General features: G+C 37.8%; 1 protein-coding gene across 1 annotated transcript; it reads left to right on the top strand.

Moving 5' to 3' along the window:
* Nucleotides 1-1,298: 1,298 nt before the first annotated feature.
* LOC106903959 (perforin-1-like) lies at nt 1,299-10,284 on the top strand. Its single transcript, XM_088007669.1, has 9 exons — nt 1,299-1,556; nt 1,636-1,715; nt 3,906-3,951; nt 4,085-4,230; nt 4,309-4,447; nt 4,536-4,616; nt 8,257-8,753; nt 8,840-8,933; nt 10,075-10,284. The coding sequence occupies exons 1-9, from the start codon at nt 1,299-1,301 to the stop codon at nt 10,282-10,284; spliced, it is 1,551 nt and encodes a 516-aa protein (XP_087863795.1).
* Nucleotides 10,285-22,133: the final 11,849 nt, after the last annotated feature.

The following is a 22,133-nucleotide window of genomic DNA, read 5'->3' as shown; positions in this document are numbered from 1 at the left end:
CTTTTTAAACAGGAGGTCTGGCCGTTATAACTTGTGTTAGGTTGGCCCCACAATATGGAAAATTTCTTCTTCACCAACACACTGCACCCTGTTCGTGTACTGCTGCCCTTGTTTACATTGTTAATAGTGTAATTCTGTAAAGACAAAATATGTCTGGTGGTCTAGCTCTGATTTACATACCTTGCTAAATTGCAGGTTTGAATATGGCAATACTTTCTCATAACAAAATAGATCTGCAGAAAGAAATTACTAATAAAATATCTTACATATGCATAGTTGTATACTTTATATAGAGATTTTCCTTAGCTTTGATTGTATAGCTCAAAATTTTATTATTTATCATTGTTTATTAAACTCTGAAAGCTGTGTGGCTTTAATATTCTGTCCTAAAATGCGGTTAGATGTGCCCCCCTTTTTATTTTGAGCACCTGCCTCTTTAGTGGTCTCTGCATGGCCCTGCTGTCTCAGGCGTCACAATTTGCTCATTTTTGGTAATTGTATTTTTGTCAAGATCTTCTGATGTTGTAATAAAAGTTTAATGAAAAAAACAACTTTAATGAAAGTTGTTGGTTTAGTGATTAGTTTTCCAATTGGGGTGGGTTTTAAAGGTGTTTGGGTGGGCAAGACTTTTCTTAAGAAAAACTGAATTTGTGCTGCTGTTGCTATAAGAGATGCAGGTGTGACAACTTTGAGTGCATTATTTCCTGGTGGAAGTTTCTCATCATTTTTGATCTCTTCATTAGGTTTTATGGTTGTATGAGCTTCACTGGTAACAGGTTTGATTGTCTTAACAGTGGTAAATGGCTTCAGTAATTGGCTCCATGATTTGTCTCAAGTTTGAGATTTTGTGTTTCAACTTAACTCTCCTTCAAACTTTATGGATTTTTTTTTTCCTTTGGTCTTCATGATGCTTTTTGTAACCTTAACTGTGAACTTCACTAAGAATAAATGTACATATTTAGATGTATTTAGTACATGGGTATGTAATAATCACAACATGGATGGACAAGAATCACCAACTGTCATAAAAATGTCATAATAGTTGTTTATTATCGAAATTTACAATGTTATGTGTCTTCGTGTTTTATTATATTACTAAATTTTGATAATTAATTGGTTAATATCAGGTAACATGTGTTGTGTCATGTCAGTCTTATGCACACCACTTCAAATAAAGTGTTAGCTAACTTTCTTGATGTTGTATAAATAAGTCATACAAATAAGGAAAATGCCATGCACTATGTAAAAAAACAGTTTAATTAATTTTTTTCTCTATCTTTTTGCTTCTGTCTACAGCGATGCTGCCCGATTCAACTTCAGCTCTTCTTCTCCTAAGCGTCCTCCTTGTTCACTCCTCTGTTCTGTCCTGTCGGATTGGGACCCAAGGAGACTATCATGTTGCTCCTTTTGTACCAGGCCACAACCTGGTGGGACAAGGTTTTGATATAGTCAGACTGGAGAGAAAAGCTGATGTGATTGATGTGAAGACTTACCTGAGCCCCAGCAAAACCTGTAAACTCTGCAGCAACCCTCTTCAAAACCATATACTCCAAAAAGTAATTAAAAATGCATAAATAAACAGCTGCACATCTGACTTGAGGGATTAACAATAACGTGATTTTTCTTCATTTTAAGCTTCCATCTTCTGTTGTGGACTGGAGTTACGTCAGTCAATGCAATGCTGACATCCACAGCAAACTTCACACCTCTCTCAGGTAAAGTTACAATTACATGTTCCAATCAGCTGTGTATGTTTATTGGAACTTTATGTGGTAGACCAACACAGTGGATAATTCTGAAGTGGAAGCTAAATATGAAAAATGTGGTGTGCATTTATACTGATATTCTGATACTTATAAATATATTCAAGTGCAACCAGTTGACTTCAAAGGTCACCTAAATAATGTATAATTAAAAAAAAAAAAATCACCTTTATTCTCAGTTAAGTTCACAGTTAAGGTTACAAACATCTTCATGAAGACCAAAGCAAAAAAAATTGGTAAAGTTTGAAGCAGAGTTAAGTTGTAAGACAAAATCCCAAACACGTCTAGTCTGTCAGCTTAAAGATATCAAAGCTATGGAGGGAGTCTGAGGTTGTGTATTTACTTCTCTTTGCCTGCAGAGCACTGACCATGTTCTGCAGAGCAGGTCAGCCTAATATACTGTAAAACATTTGGGCCACATTTAGGTGTGTCCACTAACTTCTACATTTAAAACTAGTCTAGTTTTAAATGTTTTAAAAATCTAAAACTATATAAATTTACTTATAGATTTTTAACCTAAATGTGAGTTCGTGAAAGATAAATTTACAGCAGTAAGTCTGATAGCATTTTATTAATTTTGTCAAACCCGAGAGAATTGAATAAACTACAGTTTATATATTAGCACTACAAACACTAAAAGAAAATAAAACACAGGAATGGGAACTATTTCCCAGAATGCTTAGAGGCATATTTTTGTATCCTGAGATGGACGTGTTACATTGATCTGACTCTGACGTATTATTAAGGCAAATGTTCATTTTAAAAAGTTGTTGTTCTCTGCTAAAAGGTTTTGAGCAGAATTTATTGTGATCTTTATTAAACTCATTAGCAAATCATAACTTTTGTTCTAATCAAGTTGAAAGAAGAGTTTTAATTATTCTAGTATAAAAATACATGGTTACTTTAATTTGATAAGGTGAGTGAAAATAATACAGAAATATGTGTTTTTTAATTAGGTGAAGGCCGTTTTTTTCTTGTATATTGTGAAATGATCATTTGGTTTAAATTCCAGTATCAAGTTGAAACTCACAGTTCAAGGTTAATGGTAACACAACTCATATAATTACATTACTAAATCAGAATACGGCAAAGTCTTTATTATTTAATATAAATTTTTCATTCTCTTAAGAATGTGGAGCTAATTAAATTATGTAAACAAGATCTTAAAGTGGCTCCAGTTTCTCTTGATAGCCAACCTGTTGAAACTGTGGCAAATTTTAAATACCTTGGATCTTAAGAACCACTGCTCCATTTCTGTGTTTGGAGAGAGGGGTTCATTGCATAGTTCACACATCATGTCCATTTCACTTTGTCTGTTGCAGCAGGACAACTTAACATCTTTAGTCTGTGCATATAAAAACCTGACTCTGACCCTAAACCCGACCTAAATTCAAGTCACTCCTTAGTCCTAAACTTAGTCAAAGACAGCACTTCTTATGGGGACTTACAAGGTGAGAAGTCCTAAAACACACACACACACACACACACACACACAAACATATTCACACACAGAAAGGGACATGTGATCAAGGACCATCTTGCAACAATGAGTATCAGTTGGACTGTGAATAACTATAAATAATTAATTAGGAAAATTATTAACAAAATAGAAATTTTGATTAAAATTACCAAGGGAAAAAATAGGCAAATACAGACCCATTCACTAAATTAGAATATTATTGAAAAGTCCATTTGTTTCAGCAGTTTTATCACTAAATGAAACATTATATAGAATAATTACACACATATTATTTTTTAAAGCCTTTATTTCTGTTAATTATGAGGATTTTGAACTTACAAGTAATGCAAACCTAACATTGAAAATTGGAATAACACAGCAAAACCAATAAAAAATGTTTCATAATACAGAAGTACAGGTTTAATGAAAAGTGTGCTTAACACCGGCTCAGAGGTTGTTATTTTAAAAGTACTTTTAATCTGAAAACCGAGCCAAATATGGAAGCATTTTCTAATTTATTGAATATAACTGTAGCTTATAAATACCTGCCTAATAAGGCTTAGGTATTAAAATAACAATAGTTAAATCCACAATTTCACTAAGCTAGAACGCTTTATTACCTAATGAAAAATGAACTGTGTAGATGTTTAATAATAATTACTTCCTTTAAAATGTGCCAACAGCTCTCTGGTTGAGTCTTACACAACCCAAGATACCAATGATTGGTCGGTAAGAAACTGAACATTTCAGAATATTTTCAAATTCAGTTAGAACTGAAGTAAGTGAGTGGCATAGTGATAACAAAAATATGGCTTCTTATTTAACACCCTATATTCTACATGTGTTGTCTGTATTTCATCAGGTTGGCTTGGATTTTCCAAAAGGTCGGGAGTCTGGCAAGTTAGATGTGGGAGGAACCGGCTCCAAAGCCTACAAATTCGCTTCACAAAGGACCAAAGAGGATCGCTACACTTTCAGCATACACAGTGTCACCTGCAGCCATTATGGGTAGGATGGAAATTTTTTATTGGGTTCTGACAGGTCATGGTTATTGACATAATTGTCTAATTTTGTCTTGGTGTCTAGTTTCATATTATCAAACACACCTTCCTTAAGCTTTAAATTCAAAAAGCAGTTAGACCTCCTGCCACCTCACTACAACTCCTCCACTAAGAATGAGTATAGAAAGCTGATAGACATCTATGGCACACACTACTTCAGAAAGGTGAGAACTTTCACACACAGACATTGTGAATTAGTTACAGACATTTTTCTGCAGAAAATCATTTTAAACCACTTTATACCTGTTTTAGGTTAATCTTGGAGGGCGACTGAGACGACTGATATCTTCACGAAGCTGTTTGTCCTCCATGAATGGGTTAACCTCAAATGAGGTAACAAAAAGTACAAAACAAAACATGTGATAACGCCAAGGGTTGAAAGTAAGCCGGTACGGTTTGGTACTACGTACTGGTAAATTTTGAGTCAAAATAGCTATCAATAAGCAGTTTGAAACGTGAGTTCATCTGTTTATAGATTGCTTTTTTCTCTCATTTCTTATTGTTTCTGAACTGTTCATGCTGTGTGATGGAGCCTGCACCCCTCCAGCCGTCTCTCTCCCTCTGTCCCCTCCCGGCGCTCTTAGGTTTCTCAGCAGCCTTCAAACCTTTCTCCGCTATAATGTCTGTCTGCTAATTACAAAATATCCCAATTAAAAGCTAACGGTGATTATATAGTTGTGTTTTGTGTTATTTTGCTTAATTAAAACAGCAAGGCACAAATCTGAAACAGCTGCTTATTAATTTATGACCAGAAATTTCACTCGTATTAAACGATTGTGCATAGTACGCATGTTATAAATCAAGGCGCTTGCTGATCGTATTGGTGCATTTGATTATTGGACTGGGACATTTACACAGGCGGTCCACAGAGACATCAAAAATGTCGCTTTCACTGGGACAGGGCAAACAATAAATCGCTTATCATTTTAAAATAAAATAAAAATAAAAACTGGGACTCTTGGAGTCCTTAGAGGGGGGTCTCCAGGAGTGCCCCTCCTGGAGACTCCCTTGTTCTACTGGAGGACTTCAACGCTCATGTGGTCAATGACAGTGAGACCTGGAGGGGCGTGGTTGGGAGGAACGGCTCCCCTGATCAGAACTCGAGCGGTGTTCTGTTGTTGGACTTCTGTGCTCATCTTGTCCATCACGAACACCATGTTCAGGCATAAGGGTGTCCATACGTGCACTTGGCACCAGGACACCCTAGGCCGCAGTTTGATGATCGATTTTGTCATCGTATCATCGGATCTGTGGCAGCATGTCTTGTACACTCGGGTGAAGAGAGGTGCGGAGCTGTCCACTGACCACTACCTGGCGGTGGCTCCGGTGGTGGGGGAGGATTACCGTCAGACCTGTTAGGCCCAAATGTGTTGTCAGGGTCTGCTGGGTACGTCTGGCAGAGTCCCCTCAGAGGCAGGGCTTTAACTGGCAGAACTTTGAACACGTTCCGGAGGAGGAGTGGCACATTCAGTCTGAGTGGACCATGTTCCGGGCCTCCATTGTTGAGGCGACTTATCAGGTTGTTGGTGCCTGTCGCTGCGGCAACCCTCGAACCCGTTGGTGGAGGAATGCTGTCAGGTTAAAGAAGGAGTCCTATCAGGCCTTTTTGACACTGTGGGACTCCAGAAGCAGCTGATGCGTACCAGCATGCGTACCAGCATGTGGGCTTGGGTGGTTGCTGAGGCAAAAACTCGGGTGTGGGAGGAGTTTGGAGAGGCCATGGAGAAAGACTTCCACATGACTTCGAGGCGATTCTGGTCCACCATTCGGCATCTCAGGAGGGGGAAGCAGTGCAGCACCAACACTGTTTATAGTGGGGATGGTGTGCTGCTGACCTCAACTCGGGATGCTGTGGGCCAGTGGGCAGAGTACTTGGAAGATCTCCTCAATCCCACCAACATGCCTTCCATTGAGGAAGCTGAGCTTGGTAACTCTGAGTCAGGCTCTCCATTCTCTGGGGACGAGGTCAGCGAGGTGGTTGAGAAGATCCTCGGTGGCAGGGCCCTGGGGGTGGAGGACATCCGCCTGGAGTTCCTTAAGGCTCCGGATGTTGTAGGGTTGTGTTGGTTCACGTGACTCTGCAATATCGCATGGACATTGGGGGCAGTTCCCCTGGATTGGCAGACTGGGGTGGTGGTCCCCCTGTTCAAAAAGGGGGACCAGAGGGTGTGCTCCAATTATAGGGGGGTCACACTCTTAAGCCGCCCTGGTAAGGTCTATTCAGGGATCCTGGAGTGCAGGGTTTGTCGGATAGTCGATCCTCGGATTCAGGAAGAGCTGTGTGGTTTTCGTCCTGGTCATGGAAGACTGGACCAGCTCTACACCCTCAGCAGGGTCCTGGAGGGTTCTGGGAGTTCGCCCAACCGGTCTACATGTGTTTTGTGGACTTGGAGAAGGCGTTCGACCATGTCCCTCAGGGAGCCCTGTCGGGGGTTCTCCGAGAGTACGGGGTAACTTGGCCCTTTGATACGGGCTGTCAGGTCCCTGTATGACTGGTGTCAGAGTCTTGTCTGCGTTGCCGGCAGTAAGTCGGGCTCATTTCCGGTGAGAGATGGAATCCGTCAAGGCTGCCCTTGGTCACCAATTCTGTTGATTACTTTCATGGACAGAATTTGTCCGAGGTGTTGAGGGGATCCGTTTTAGTGGCCTTAGGATCGCATCTCTGATTTTTGCGGATGATGTGGTCCTGTTGGCTTTTTTTTTTTTAGCTGAGTCAAAAAGAGAAACTCTCGATTTACCGGTTGATCTACCTTCCCACCCTCATCTATGGTCAGCTTTCAGTCATGACCAAAAGAACGAGATCTCACGGATACAAGACGCCAAAATTGGTTTTCTCTCCAGGGTGTCTGGACTCTCCCTTAGAGGTAGGGTTAGAAGCAGGTGGATGCGAAAACATAAATCGGCGCCTCCTTCCTCACCCCCCCAAAGGAAGGCACGTAAGGGTGAATGAGAATGAGGCTACTCAAGTAAAACTACAGTTGTTGTTAATGATACACATTTGCACTTAGTATCTTATTAAAATGTCACCTTAGTTACTTTATGATGAGAAAAAAAGTCCAGCTCATCACAAACAAAATGAAAATGTGTTTTTGTCACGCTGTAATGTAAATGAGCACATTTATAAATTAAAAAACAACACAAAATATGTGTATTTTTATTGGGACATTATTTTCCAACATTTTTACTCATCAATGGATATGACTTCAAATGTAAGTGAGTAAATTTAATCAAAACAAATTCAAGTAAAAGTAAAGTTCAGGTTTTGTAAACAATTTAAAGGACAATTTAGACAAACTGTAAATATACTGCTCAAAAAAATAAAGGGAACATTTCACTTTAATTCTGTGTGTGGCTCCAAATCCAGGCCTCCATTGGTTAATAAATTTGATTTCCATTGATGATTTTTGTGTGATTATGTTGTCAGCACATTCAACTTTGTACAGAACAAAGTATTCAATGAGAATATTTCATTCATTCAGATCTAGGATGTGTTATTTGAGTGTTCCCTTTATTTTTTTGAGCAGTGTACATCAATAGATATAAATGTGACTAATTACTGTCCACCTGTACGGCAGAATATACATATTTTTCCCATTGTGAAGTGTTTCTACTTTCTGTGTTATCCATACAGGTATGCAACAGTACAGTAAAATATCAATGTTTTTATTTGTTTTGATTTGCACAATGAGGCACAGATGATTTTCGTCATAGTACCAGCAAGAATTTAAAACTACTTTCATTACCACTGTTATTACTAAATACATGAAGCTTCATAAATACGAAGTTCATCACTTCCAACAACCTACTTTAAGTATTTTTAGGAGTGATTTTATTTTATTTTATTTTTTGTCCATTTTAATTTCCAAGAATTTCTACATGAACATATTCTTCTCTGCTTGTGTCTGGGTCTTTATGCAAATATCTGCTGTAAAAGCAGCTTTTTGAAAAATCTTTTTTCTGTTCTTTCACCCAGACCCACAACTGTTTATCTATGGGTGTTGCTGTTGGCTTGGGGAAGATGAATCTCTCTAGTGTCCCCAATTCTTGCATTAGTGTCCTAAAAAAACAGGATGTTGCCACTAACTTCAGCTCTGGTCTCCACCAACACTTCACAGAGGTGTCAGGAGGAAATGGTTGGTTGGGGAAGTTTTCAATTTTCCAAAATGATTCCATGGGCTTCATGAACTGGCAAAAGAGCCTGAAAGAACATCCAGATGTTGTTTCGCACTCCCTTCGACCTCTCTATCAGCTCGTGCCAAGCAGGCTTCAAAAGGTAGAGATGAAAGCTGCTATTGAGCAGTATTTGAAGGACAATGCTGTAAAGAAATCACCCCAAGAGCCACACTGTGTGGGCAAAACTCCTAATGTGGCCTCTAACTGCTGCCCTAAGCACGCCTCAAGGGGTACTCTAGCAGTGAGCATTGTTGAAGGCTGGAATCTATACGGAGATGTTATTGGAAAAACTGACGGGTGGGTTGAAGCAAAGGTTAAAAAAAACAAAGACCTTATGGAACCTGATGAGCACACCTTTTATATGGCTCCTCTTTTGTTCACAGCTATGCCAAGATCTACTATGGTCCCATACAACGCAAGACCCGAGTCATCGAATCCAATAATCCGTGGTGGAATGCTTGGTTTCTTTTTGGCAAGGTCAGTAAACATTATCATCACAGATTAACTGAAAAAGCTCAACAACAGACAAATTGATACATTTACTCTGCTGATGCAGAAGAATTTATAGAGTTAATACCAGCATCTATTTTTGCAAAAAATAAATATTCAATTACCGGCAGTGAGGAGAATTGAGTTTTTATGCATCAGTCTAGAAAGAAAGCTGATCTATTCTTTGGTGCCACCAAAACTATTTGTTAGCAAACATTTGAAATTGGGTCAAATATAATTTAATATCAGAAATGCATTGTAGTTTCAATTTCAACTAGATGATGTTAAATTATTGATTATGAACTAATTTGTCCTTCAACCTGTTGCTCACATGAACCAGCAGCCACAATGACAAGAAAAGAGCACCTCCCTTTAGGCCCGACTCGTTCTTGTTTCGGTTCTCAGAACCAACCTGGGTGTCTGTGGACATGCGGCTCCCACACTCACTGCTCTGCTTAACCTGTTGTTGAGACAGGAAGTGCTGACCCTCTTGTTGCTTTTACAAATAAATCATGAGCATAAAAACTTGGCTTTCCAAACAACAAATGTACAAAATTAACCTTCAATGTCAAAGTAAAAACTTTTCTCCCAATTGTTTTCTCTGTCCTACTGATTGTTTATTTTTTGTTTTTAAAAACCTGTTTCAAATAAATAAATCAAATCAAATGAGACAAATCAAAGTATAAAATGATATGTAATGCAGACAAACTGCGTATTCTGAACTTGGGGAATGGACAATCAACTCCATTTCTAGATCCAAGCCGGGCTGCAGACTCTTTATGTTTTGGGATACTGGGTCAGCACCTTCATGAAAAAGTACTTGGTTTTACTTGAATAGACCATGCACATTTCATGGTGTTTATGGTCGAGTACAAATAAAATTAAAAGCAGAAAAAAATCTGAAAATATTTGAACAGAAACCATTTTACACATATATTGTGTAAACAGACACAGCCTAGCTGATGTACTTCATATCTTGTGCTGTTGTGTTTTGGCTAACATTACTCTGCATTTATCAACTTTTGAGATGCGTGGAAAACATTTTTATTTTCTATATCACCTAAATAATTTGACTTTGAATGTGAACATATGCATCTGAATGATCCTCCATTCAAATTTTCTCATGAAGGTTGACACAAGCCTGGAATTGAAGATTGAGGTTTGGGATAAAGATCCGAAATATGACGACCTTCTCGTACAGTGCGCAAAGTACCTGAGCCCTGGCAGTCACACTTTCACGTGCAAAGGAAAGCTTGGAAACGTTAAGGTTAAATACAAACTGTACTGTGAGCCGTATCTGACTGGAGAAAAGTGCAGCCATTATAATCCATCTCCTTAGTGGCAGGAGATTGATGAGGTTTGGTTTGGGAATAAAAGCATTTCATCACATAACATTAACTCACTAAATCTGGTAGAAACTCACAATTTATTCTTAGTTGAATTTTGTTAAAGACCTACATAAATGTGTAATTTTCATATAATAAAAAAAAATCTAGATTCTGTGTAACATTTAATCACAAGAAATAACTATGCTTTAATATATACAAACAGAAAGTGTGTTTCCTTTAATGACAATAAAATTTTGAAACTGCTACAAGTTGTTGACTTTGTATTTTTTCGACAAATCTTGTATTAGTTGTATGAATTATGACTTATATGTGTTACTATAAAAGAGAGAGAGACGTAGTTACGTTACAGGACGTGTCAAAACTATTTGGTCAAGACCTTCTGTATGCAGCAAAGCAGAGAACCAGGGGACAAATTTTTCAACCTGATCATTGTTTCCTTACAGTTTTATGGTTAAAATCAAGAGGTGCTGATGAAATGTATTAATTGAAATGATCTTTCATCATGTAGTCATGTTTGAAACAGTGAAGAGATCTCATGAGCCAGAATGTTCAATGTTTTTTTTTTTATATTACTATTTATTACATAAAAGTCTAGGCATCATAGTTTCACAGTTTTCCTATAGAAGACCTTGACCTTATGATTTCTGGAAGACAGAAAATCCTCATTCCCTTCTGGGTTGCAATAATTTATAAAAGCAATTCCATCTCTCTAAAAGTCTGTGGAATAGGCAGTAAAAACCACAGCAGCTTCCAGTCCTCTCAGTCCTACCTTTGAGGAAACAGATCCTTATTTTTAAAAATGTCTAGCTTCCCTTCCTGTTTGTTCCTATGTCAGTTGTGTCCAATGTTATATTCAAAACTGATCTAAGGTCAAACAGTCTGCTGCAAGTCATTCAAAAAGCAGCCAACGTTCGCACAAACCAGCTCTTCAAGTTCAACTTCTGTAGCATAAAACTAAACTTAGGGATTCTGCAGAAGCCAAAATAATTAAACAATAATGGAGTTCACTGTAACAACCTCGCTCTGAATGTGTGAAGCCAAAGCAGCTATCAGAGTCCAACAGTCTTAAATAAAAAAAAGTAAAAAAAAAAAAAATACATTGGCTGATGGTAGAAATGAGTGTAAATTTCTCTAATGGCACTGCAGTAAGGGCTGGGCAAAATAAAATATTTTTTTTGTGCTCAGTTCTTCTTTCTCTCTTTTATAAAAAAAGAAATTACAAATGAGAGAAAATAATTTCAAAAAATGGCTTTTATATCAATCAATTGCATGACAGAGTGTTAGATTTTGTTTAGCTACAAGAATATTATCGAAATATTAGAAAACTATGCAATTTTACCAGAAGAAACATCTCCAAATTGAAAAAAAGTTGTATTAATAAGAAAAATTACAACAGCATATTAGGGTCACAAAAGAGAAAAAAGTAGTGATGTGTCAGGCAACACCGATGCGTCGCTGCATGTGTCGGTACGTATTGCTTTCAGCAAGTCACGTGACCGATACAGGAAATGTTTCGAAATGACATTAACGCACCAAACTGTGTTTATAAGGAAGCAAATCTGTCAAACTGTCAGATGCATTTGCCACATGAATTCTTGATCTTTTACAGTGCAGGATCAACTATGGAGCAGCCTCAAGGCAAATGAAAGGTTTCTGCAGTGTGGGACCATTTTGATTTTATATCGGAAAATAAAGTATAATCAGTGATTCTTGAGAATAGGGACAAAACAGGTCCTATGGATAAAGCATGAAATTTGAATAAAATATACACAAAATATATTTTTTTCAAATATCTAACTAAACTAACCTGGGTCATGTGAGCACAACAATGTATATTTTTCTTTTTTTTGCTGAATATTTTTTTATTTTAAACATTGTAGTCGGTGGATGATGCCTGTAAAAGCCCTTGTCTAGGAGCAGAACTCAACACATTCTTATAGTTTAAAACAATTAAAGAAATACTGAAATTATATATTATGACAATTAAGTATAAGTAGTCATATAAATAATTATAAAAGTATCGATAAATTGAATTAAAAATAATTTTTAGATATTTTCCAACTCCGTTAAAATTTGTCCTTAGTTTTTGTCAACACCGTCAGAAATGAAAAGAATGTAAAAAAATCAGGCATTATTGGGGGGCACCAGAACTTCTGAGGACCCCATGACGTTGTCTTTTCTCTTCCTTTGCTAGGAGGGCTAGTTAGCTCCGGTTAGCTTAAGTTATTCTTTAGTTTTTTCTTCTGTTTTATTCCTAAGTTGTTTGTCACAACCATGATGTGTCAACTCCATAACTGACAATTTACAAAACTTTGATGAAATTTTGCGAAATAAAAGCTTAATTTTGGTAAACTGTAAAGATTTCATGGACCTGACGAGCTACAATATGGCCTCCTTCAGAATAACATCATATAAATTGAGGTAGTTTGGCATTTCGTCAACTCCGTCAGATGTCAACTCCGTCAGAGTTTTTCTGACTCTTTCAGTGAAATTGTTGTCAAATCTCACTTAATTGTGCAACTAATTCATTTTAATGTATTTTACATGAATTGCATTACTTCACATGTACCAAGTTTTTCATTTTACTCACTAGTTTGTCACCACCTTCAGTTCTGTGTCAACTCCGTCATGCACTGTCAACTCCATCAGATGGACTTTTTCTTGTTTTTTGTTTTAAATAATATTTATTTTATTTCTTGAGAAGCATTTGTCTGTAAATTGAGTAAAAATATCACTAATGGGGTATTTTAAAAATCATTTTATATTTATTTTTGTCAGATGGTGATGACAAAGTTTTGGGTCAGGTCGATTAAAAATGTAATTTTTTTAAAAAAATTCGCAACTGGGAGCCTGTACCTTAGCATCTTCATATTTTCTAAACATTATTTGTCATATTTGCATACATAAGGTTGAGAAATAATTTAAAAAAAATATGGGAAAATTAAAACCCATTTTGTCCCTATTCTCAAGAATCACTGATTTGTTTTCATTTCGTTGTCGTTTCATCCGGTTTCTACTTGATCTATCTGAATCCAAATTCAGCTGAAATGCTGAGGCATTATAGGGCCAGGCATGAGAATGAAGTCCCAGATACACCTTGGATAAACTCAGGTACAGCCATTCTACAAATTACTCAATTGCTTTTTGTAAATTATTTAATGTAAATGTACCGTTCACTTCATTTTTTTCTACAGCAGGAGAAGTTGTGTCAAATTTTCCTGCGGCCTTGGGGGAGGCGGGGGCGGTGAACAGTCAGATAAGGCTTCTGCATGTTGGTGTTCCCGCTAAAGCCTGAATATGCCCAATTTGGGTTGTCTTGGCCCTTTTATCGCAACCTGTGGGGTTTTCCTGGGAACGAGAATACAACCTGTTGAATGTGACAGGTAGCCAATCAGAAAGCGCAGTGACGTAAGAACAGAGGGGAATCCCAAACACCTGACATATCGCGCAACTGTGAGTCCGGTGGATATCAGAGATGATATGTGGAAATGTTTATCATTACATGTAAAGGTCATTATTATATTTGTTTATTCAGTTAAAAATGTTAACTATGAAAAACCTCCAAATCATAGTGCAGCAAATCCCGTCGTTTTTTATTCACCGCCTTTCTCGTTGTTCTTTTATCTCTTAAAACGAGTCCACAAATTATCCCTATTGCTTCTACATCGTCATCCGTGTTTGGTTATTCTACATTCCCGTATGCTATGTTGGAGGTTTTACTGCATTATCCTCTGGAATCGGGATGTTCGTGAGTGGAATCGGTTCGTGTGGTGTGCTGCTCCTGCCGTGAGAGACGAACCGATCCAACCTGTTGTACTTTTATCAGCTCTGTGGTCACAGAGGTTTGGAGAATCAGCCGACAATCCTTAAATCTTGCCGTCTAAACCAGACTTAAGACTCACAAGCTCTACTCATCTCCTCTCGACCACTGCCCAAACGCTCTGACTCTGGTCACTAAGGTAACGTTTACATATCCCTTCAAAATAAGATACAGATGCGCCACAAAAACGAACATTTTACTTTCCTGAACATTTTAACTCATTTTAACTTGACTAACAGGAGCCCTGAGCTTGTTTCTCTGCAATGAGACGGTTCCTTCTGGGAGTGATGAGAGACAATGACACCCAAAGTGTTGCTTATATGCTGCTTGGTCTCCACGTTGCGAAGCAGTTTGAAGCTTCATTGTCTCATTAGCAGCCGGTCGCCGCATGTTACGCAGAGCGGCTTGTAATGTTTGACTCACCTACCGGTCCGGGATAAATCCGTCCTCCTGTCTCTTCTCTGGGCCTTTTCCCCTTTGCAAAGAAACTTTCCAAAGACATCTGATCTGTTTCTTACTCATTTTGCTGCTTGTGGGCTCAGTGTTGGCGCAAATAACAGAGAATCCGGTTAAAGGATTTTCAAAATAAAAGATCCTCCATACTCAAATAATACATAAAACGAAAATATTTAATTATTTCTTGCGCGGCTCGGTACCAATTGGTCCACGGACCGGTAACGGTCCGCTGCCCGGGGGTTGAGGCCCACTGGTCTTGACGTGATCAAATCAGACTGTCATCTACAGACTTATTTGGCAATACAGGCAACGTAGGGTAGACAACTACCCTACGTTGCCTGTAGGAATTTTTAATGTCCAGCAGGTGTCAGTATTCAGTGACACAGTATCAACACAGTATCAATACAGTTTTTGCTATGGGTCGAAACACGACATGGTGCCTCATCTACCCATCCCTAGAAAAAAGGAGTACATTTCAAGCAAAAACTCAGAAATTTTAATAATAATCTCAAATATTTTCTCGACAAAACAGAAATTTCTGAGATCCAAAAGTTGAAAATTAAAGTAGAAAATTAGAAGAAAGAACATTTCTTTGATTAATCTAAAATTTTCAGATTTTTTTCTAGCAAACTTTTGCTAGAAAAACATTTCAGTTGTGTAACTGATATATACTGGACATCCTGAATATATCTTTCTGCAGAGAAAGATTACACCGAGCATGCTCCAACTGGACCATTCAGCTACACAGCAATGGTTGTTATGCAGTGGTCCCCAAAGTCGGTCCTGGAGGGCCAGCATCCTGCATCTTTTAGTTCTCTCCCTGGTGGTAGTAACAACCTTTTCAGCATGTCAATGTTCTTCTTAGCCCTTCTAATGATCCATCATTTGATCCAGATGAGCTAAACCAGGGAGAGACCTAAAACATGCAGGATATGCCGACCGACTTTGGGGACCACTGTTGTTATGAGAATTTACCAAAGGCGTTTATAGCAGCTCCCCAGCACATGAATTAATTTGCGCGGTCTCGACAGGTGATTTTCAAGGTTTATTTATTTTCTTTGATGTGGATCATCAGTCACCACACCCATCTCAGTCACCATAGTTACCGTGAAAACTAAACAGATACAAATATTAGAATATAAACATAAACTTACAACACAAACAACAAAATAAAACGTACCTCGCTGCTTTCACCGGGGAACACTAAGTGTTAACAGTGCCAAGCACATCTCTGACGGTTTGTTGAAGTAATTCATGTGCCAGCTTTTATAGGGCCTGCCCTCAGTTAGCTACGGCAGCCCTTAAGGTACATAACAAAAACAACTTTACAAAGTGCAAATACAATTAAACAAAACAAAATACAAACCACCAACAGTAGTAATCAAAACAGACAAATATCATTAAACAACTTGCAACATCCTAAATAGTCTACAAATTTGAATAATTTAGATAACTTAATTTAAATGGTTCACTATCCATTACAGCGTTCATTAAAGCCACTATTTCCTGCCGGCTGAGCTTGAAGCCCTTCGACGGGCTGTGTTCTGATAAGTTCTGGATCTCCTTTTCAGAGAAGAGGATCTTCAGAGCCGTGCCCAGACCCTGAGTCTGCACGCAACAGAAAGCTGATTAAGTTGGCAGAAAAGGAAAACTTCTTACACTGAATAGAAGAAAATTATTGACATATCATCAAGTAAACTGTTTCTACAACCTGAACTCCAGAAACTTACATTAAAAGATGTTCCAAACACAAGAACCAATATTTCTATTCATTCTTCCAAATACTTTTATTCTAAACAGCATAATAAATGTTTCAACTGAAAAACTTTATAATACTTTAGACTAGGGCTGTCATATCCACAGACCAGAGTGCTGCTTGTTGGATGTCTGCTCTCTCCTCCTCCTCTTCCTCTTCTTCCTCTTCTTCAGAGTGTGCTGGGCAAGTGAAGCTTCCAGGTGACATGTATTTCCCTCATCAAGGAGCAGTACTTAGTGGAGTGGATTCTCAGCCACAGGTACCAAATGGTTTACTACTACTCATGGTACATTGCGGTCACTGTGTTGTCACAATTTATGATCTCTCTCTGACCTTCAATCTCCTCCTTCCTCGTAGGTTCTCAGTGCTCAGCTTCCATGCTGATTCTCCGGTCCGTGGATGTCCTCCCTTGGCATCTCTCTCTTGTCCTCCTCGCTGCTCCCATTCAGAACACCCGTGGCTCACCTCCAGTCCTCACCTGCCTGTCCACCCTCCAACTGTCCATCTCCTCTGGCCGAGGAACCTAGAACAAAAGACCGATCACTACTCACCCAGTCCACCAGCAAGCAGCCAACCACTGGAGTTGTGATGCTCCTTTCGCCTCCCCGCTTCATATTTTAAGACCCAGACTCCTTCCTCTGCGTAACCAGTTATTCTGCCCATTAATCATCTCCCTGTCTTCCAGTGAGGATCCGGTCCAGACTTGATGTTGACCTCCTGCAGAAACTTTTTGTCTGTTGAATAAAACATTTAACCGCGCTTTCCGTGTTATCCATAGTTGTTGCTTGCAGCAGAGTCATCATGACAAGGGCTGGATGATAAAATAATAAAATCAATCACGATACTGCAACGCAGTATTAGGACCAGGCTAAAAAATGTAAATACGGGAAATAAGTCATACTATTACAAGAATAAAGGCAAAATATGACAATTTTATTCTTGTAATATTTTTGACTTTATGCTCGTATTACTATGACTTTATTCATGTATTACTTTAATTTTATTCTCATAATGTTATAACTTTATAATATAAATATTTTAACTTTATTCTGGAAATATTTTGACTTCATTCTCACATCACTACTCTGACTTTATTTTTGTATAATTTTGACTTTATTCTCATTCCCACAATATTACAACTTTTTTCTCCTACAAGCTTATTCTCGTAATTTTATTTTTTTAATTTGTATATTTTTTACCCTGGTCCTAATACTCCTGCTTACTATACATGTCATCAATAGGAATGGAAATACGTCCAATAGAAATGTAAAGAACTCTTATCCAGAACCGCACAACATTCTGAGGGAGAGGAAAAGCTACTCAACCTCTCACAGCCATCTAAGAAAGATTAGTGGCATCAACTCACACATTTATTGGTTATCTAACAACAACCTGATGAGCGGAGTGAGCCAGAGAGAGACTGACCTACAGCTTTCCATAGAACTGACACTTCCTGCAGCCCACGCAGCTCATAAACCAGGAAATGTTTTTAAAATGGAGCCAGACAGAAAAGGATACACGGATGTTCAGAGTTAATTTATTAAGCTGGTTTAAAGTTGAGAAAGTTAAGGGGGAGGAACTTCTCATGATTGCTGATTATGAGAGAATTAAACAGTTAAAGACTTGCTGGTGTGGGAATTTCTGTTTTCAAAGAATGAGAACTAGAATTAGAGAAATAGAGAAAGATTAATCTTTGTCTTTGTCCCAGATACGATCAAGCTACACCTCCACATGTGGTCCATCTGAACTAGCTCCCACATCGTGTTGAGCGACCAACATGCCCCACGACATCTGACTCCAGCTCCGCCACTGGAGTTAGATCTGGCCTCTGGCTCTCATCTGCAATGAATGGAAAGAGCACTCCTTATTTATGGTCAAGGAGGACACGTGACCATAAGCGCCTCCGAAAATTGAAGACCTTAATTAAAGCATAGTTAACAGGCCACTATGCAACACAGCAGGAGGCCGTCACAGATTCCCATCCAGGAAACACCACGATCAGGGAAGGGAATTTGAAAATAGTCTCTTCAATAAACTCCAAAGTTTATGTGACGTCTGCACAGCTCACCCCTCACCTTATCATCCCCAAGCAAATCCTGCAGATTGTGTCAACAGAACTCTGCTTGGAATGTTGCAAATACTCATGGAGACACAAAAATCAAGATGGAAGGAACATTAAAACAAAGTGGTTCATGCTTATAATTTCACTCTTCATGAAGCAACTGGATTTTCACCTATCTTCCTTCGTTTTGGTCATGAACAACTCTGCATGTTGACCTGGTCTTTCCTAGGAGAGAAAAAAAGCAAACTAATCACATTCCAGCTATGCTGAGAAGTGGAGAAAATCAATGCTGGAAGCAAATGAAATTGCAATGGAAAACATGAAAATAAGTGCAAATAGAGGACAGAGAAACTGTAATTGTCACATATGGAGTTCCACCCTGATTCCAGATGATCATGTTTTGGTGAGAAACCTAACACCACCAGGAGGACCTGGAAAGCTTCATAGTTAATGGGAGGACATAATCTATGTTCCCAAAGCCCCGAAGTGGCCAAACAGCCCAGTATTCATCGTAAAACCACTGCATGGAACAGGAAGCAAACGAGTGTTACATTGCAACCTGCTATTACCTGGTGGAAGAGCCCAATATAAACAGTTCAAATCCTAAAGAGAAAACTAAAAGAAATAATAATAAAAACAAGAAACCACACAATGAAGATATCCAACCTGCAGATAGGGAAAGTTCCAATGAGGAAGACTACTACGTATGGACTGCAGTAAGACCAGCTGATTCAACTCTAAATGCAGAGGCTGAGTTAGACTTAAGATCTAACTGAGCCAAATGAGGTCTTGGAGGAAGGAGTACAGGAGATACATTCTCAAGAAGAGGAAGTTGATTCCGATGCAGCTGAATCTAATGATGGTCAAAGAGAAGAAGGAGCACCTGGAGAACGCCCAAGAAAGAGGAGGTAGCCCAGGAGAATCTATATTTATGACCGGTTGTGACACCTGACCTTTAAAGTCCTCGATATCTGCTCCACCAGAGAATAGAGACTCTTGGAAAACAACCCTAACTATTCCAGTCAATCCTCATCCATGTATCATTTTTATGGCAGCACTTTAAAAGAAAGCAGTTCATGTTCATAATCATTTCGTTACTTTAACGGGTTAGTTAATATTGCAGCTTAATCTGAAAAAGATAATAATCCATTGAGATTTGTCTTAATTTATTCTGTCAGTGGTGAGAACAGATTTATGTTTATATGGACAGAGTTTAGACATTTATTTAGACATGAATAAACACCATAGAGAGTAATTATATGAGAATAAAAGTTAGTTCAAACAAGTTGTTCCAGTCAGAAACTTTATGGTATGTTATTGAAATGTGTGACAAATCTGGGTATATTGGGTAATTTCCTTGTCTTTGGTGAAGATTTTATGGGGCCCATCAATATTTCTATGGACTATTCGCCCTTTAGTACTAATGGACTGTAGACAGTTCTGTAAGACACAAATGCAGTATGGGAGATAAGAAGCAAGATGACAACAGTTAATGAAAATGACACAAACAAACTTTGAAATATTGTAATATTTGTTAAAATACTTGCCTGTTAAAATATCTTTAATCCTAGTTCTTGTGGATATTGTTGTTCTGTATTGCAAAAAATCTTAAAATGTTGTTAGGCAACCTTTCTTTTTCTTTGTGGGTAATGTGTTGGACCCTAGAAGTATTTTATTTAAATGATTACTCATTTTAAAGTTATGAATAAAACATTATTTTACTCATTTATTTCATATATTTTATTTGTCTTATTAATTTTATTGTTTAAAACATCATCCCTAGTTATTTTTGTTCAGTCGTAGAGGTTTTACAGAATTAGAGCTGTGACTGTTTTTGTACCGGAAGCAGCGTCAGTTGTAAAGTTGTAACTAGAAGAAGAAACTATGTAACAGTTTTTCTCTGCACTAATGCCCGGCTGCTGCACAGAGAACAATTCCAAGAAAATACACACAGTGGGTCAAATCTAGTCCTGTCTGTTTTATGAGTCCAAAACATTTACTGAATTAAAATACTTAAATAAATTTCAATCGCCGTTACCTTGTTCCCGTATTGAAAGAAGCTAAATTGCTTTTTAGGCATTTTTCTGTCTTGATGTTCAACAATTCCTTCATTGCATTTCTGGTAGAACTGCATGTTCTACTAGAACAAAATGTTCCGGAAGAACTGTTTGTTCTGTTAGCGTAGATACTTTATACAGAACGCTGCCAAAATAAAAACCTCAAACTTTACTAGCAGTTACAAGAAACAAAGTAACTACATTCAATTGACCTTTACACAATGTTCTGTATGAATCCTTATATCTCCAGGGCTGCTGCTTTATAAACCACAGTTCTCATCTCAGCACACTTAGAAACATTGCTTGTTTCAGCTTCTTTTCAGTCTGCTTTGGAACAGGTAAGACTTTTTAATATGCAAGAGGGAAATCAAGTTAACTGGGGGGAAAAGAGCATCTTTGAATAGAATACACTGCAGCAAAAATAATAATAATAATAAATTATGTGTTTATTGAGTTCTAAAAAGATGTTTATAGAAGACAATTTTCTTATGAATGTATTCTCACAGACAGTAATGTGGTGGAACTGTGTGGCTGTTTGCTAAAATCAAAGATCTGTGGATCTCCAAAGCTGAATTTGTTGATTAATTGCTGTGAATCAGAATTCTGGAAACCAAAGATTTTGTAGCAACCTCACAAGAGAACATCAAAATTGTTGGGAATCAGAACTCGCTTTGAGGTTTGGCTTATGTAATTATTATGAATTGTAATATTTTATTATTAATTAATAAAGTCAAGCTCAGTCTCTAATGAAGGAATGAAGAAACTCTTCACACAAGGAATTATTACTAACAAGTTGATTTCTAGTCAAGTCTGAAAATGTATTAACCAAATAGCCAAACTTTACAGCTGAATTGTTATGTGAATAACGTCTTTCTTTAAGTACTGGCATGTAACCTACTACTACTGTAGAGACAAAAGGAATATATCGGATAATAAAATGGGAATAAAATCAAATTAATGAATGAACTTCAATGGGGGTTTTTTTCCTCAAATATCTACTGGCTGAGCCTTTTTGTGTTATCTAGCCTTTATGTTGTCTTGTGGGTCAAAAGTGACCCACTACCATGTTTAGCTGTAGAAAAAAATACCTTAAACTATCTTTTTTAACTTGAAATTTTATGACTTCTCCTAAATTGAACGATTCATTAGAAAAAGTGATACTTTGTTTATGTTTATGTTTCCATGAGGTCTGTAGACCACTAGGGTACAAAGATTGTCTTATGGGTCATTTTTAACCCGAGAATTATAAAACAATTAAAATACCTGAAAAAAGTTAAAGGGTCAGACACAAACTTTCTCTAATATATACTTATACCCACACACCCAAAGGTCATACACAGACTTTCTCTATTACATACACACACACCTACACACCCGCATATGCACCCATACACATGTCAAATAAACTGGATTGATGTATGAATTGAACTTGTATTTGACCTGCACCTGCAGCTAACCCCTCACATTACACCAGCTCCCAAACACAACAAAAAACAATATCAGACATAATAAAAACAAATTCACTATACAGAATATAAAGGTACCCTAAATCAAAGTACCTCTAGTTGATTCCTTGCTGAAAGTGAGTAGATGTTTGACTGTCCAACAGGTCCTATGTTTTACGTTCACATATATTGTCCTACATAAGATGTTGAACATCTTATATAATTTTGCAGGATGTTAAGCAT

Source organism: Poecilia mexicana, unplaced genomic scaffold (genome assembly GCF_051168715.1).
Source record: "Poecilia mexicana isolate PSO_F unplaced genomic scaffold, ASM5116871v1 scaffold_1, whole genome shotgun sequence".
In the NCBI taxonomy this organism is placed as follows: Eukaryota; Metazoa; Chordata; class Actinopteri; order Cyprinodontiformes; family Poeciliidae; genus Poecilia; species Poecilia mexicana.
The sequence above is the reverse complement of the archived record's forward strand: the minus strand, read 5'-3'. Positions and strand labels throughout refer to the sequence as shown.

Bases quoted from the DNA above. Each gene is read 5' to 3' on its own strand.
- LOC106903959 (XM_088007669.1), top strand. From the start codon at position 1,299: ATGCTGCCCGATTCAACTTCAGCTCTTCTTCTCCTAAGCGTCCTCCTT. The intron at 1,557-1,635 runs GTAATTAAAAAT...CTTCATTTTAAG, and splicing joins AAAACCATATACTCCAAAAA to CTTCCATCTTCTGTTGTGGA. The intron at 8,754-8,839 runs GTGGGTTGAAGC...TTTTGTTCACAG, and splicing joins GTTATTGGAAAAACTGACGG to CTATGCCAAGATCTACTATG.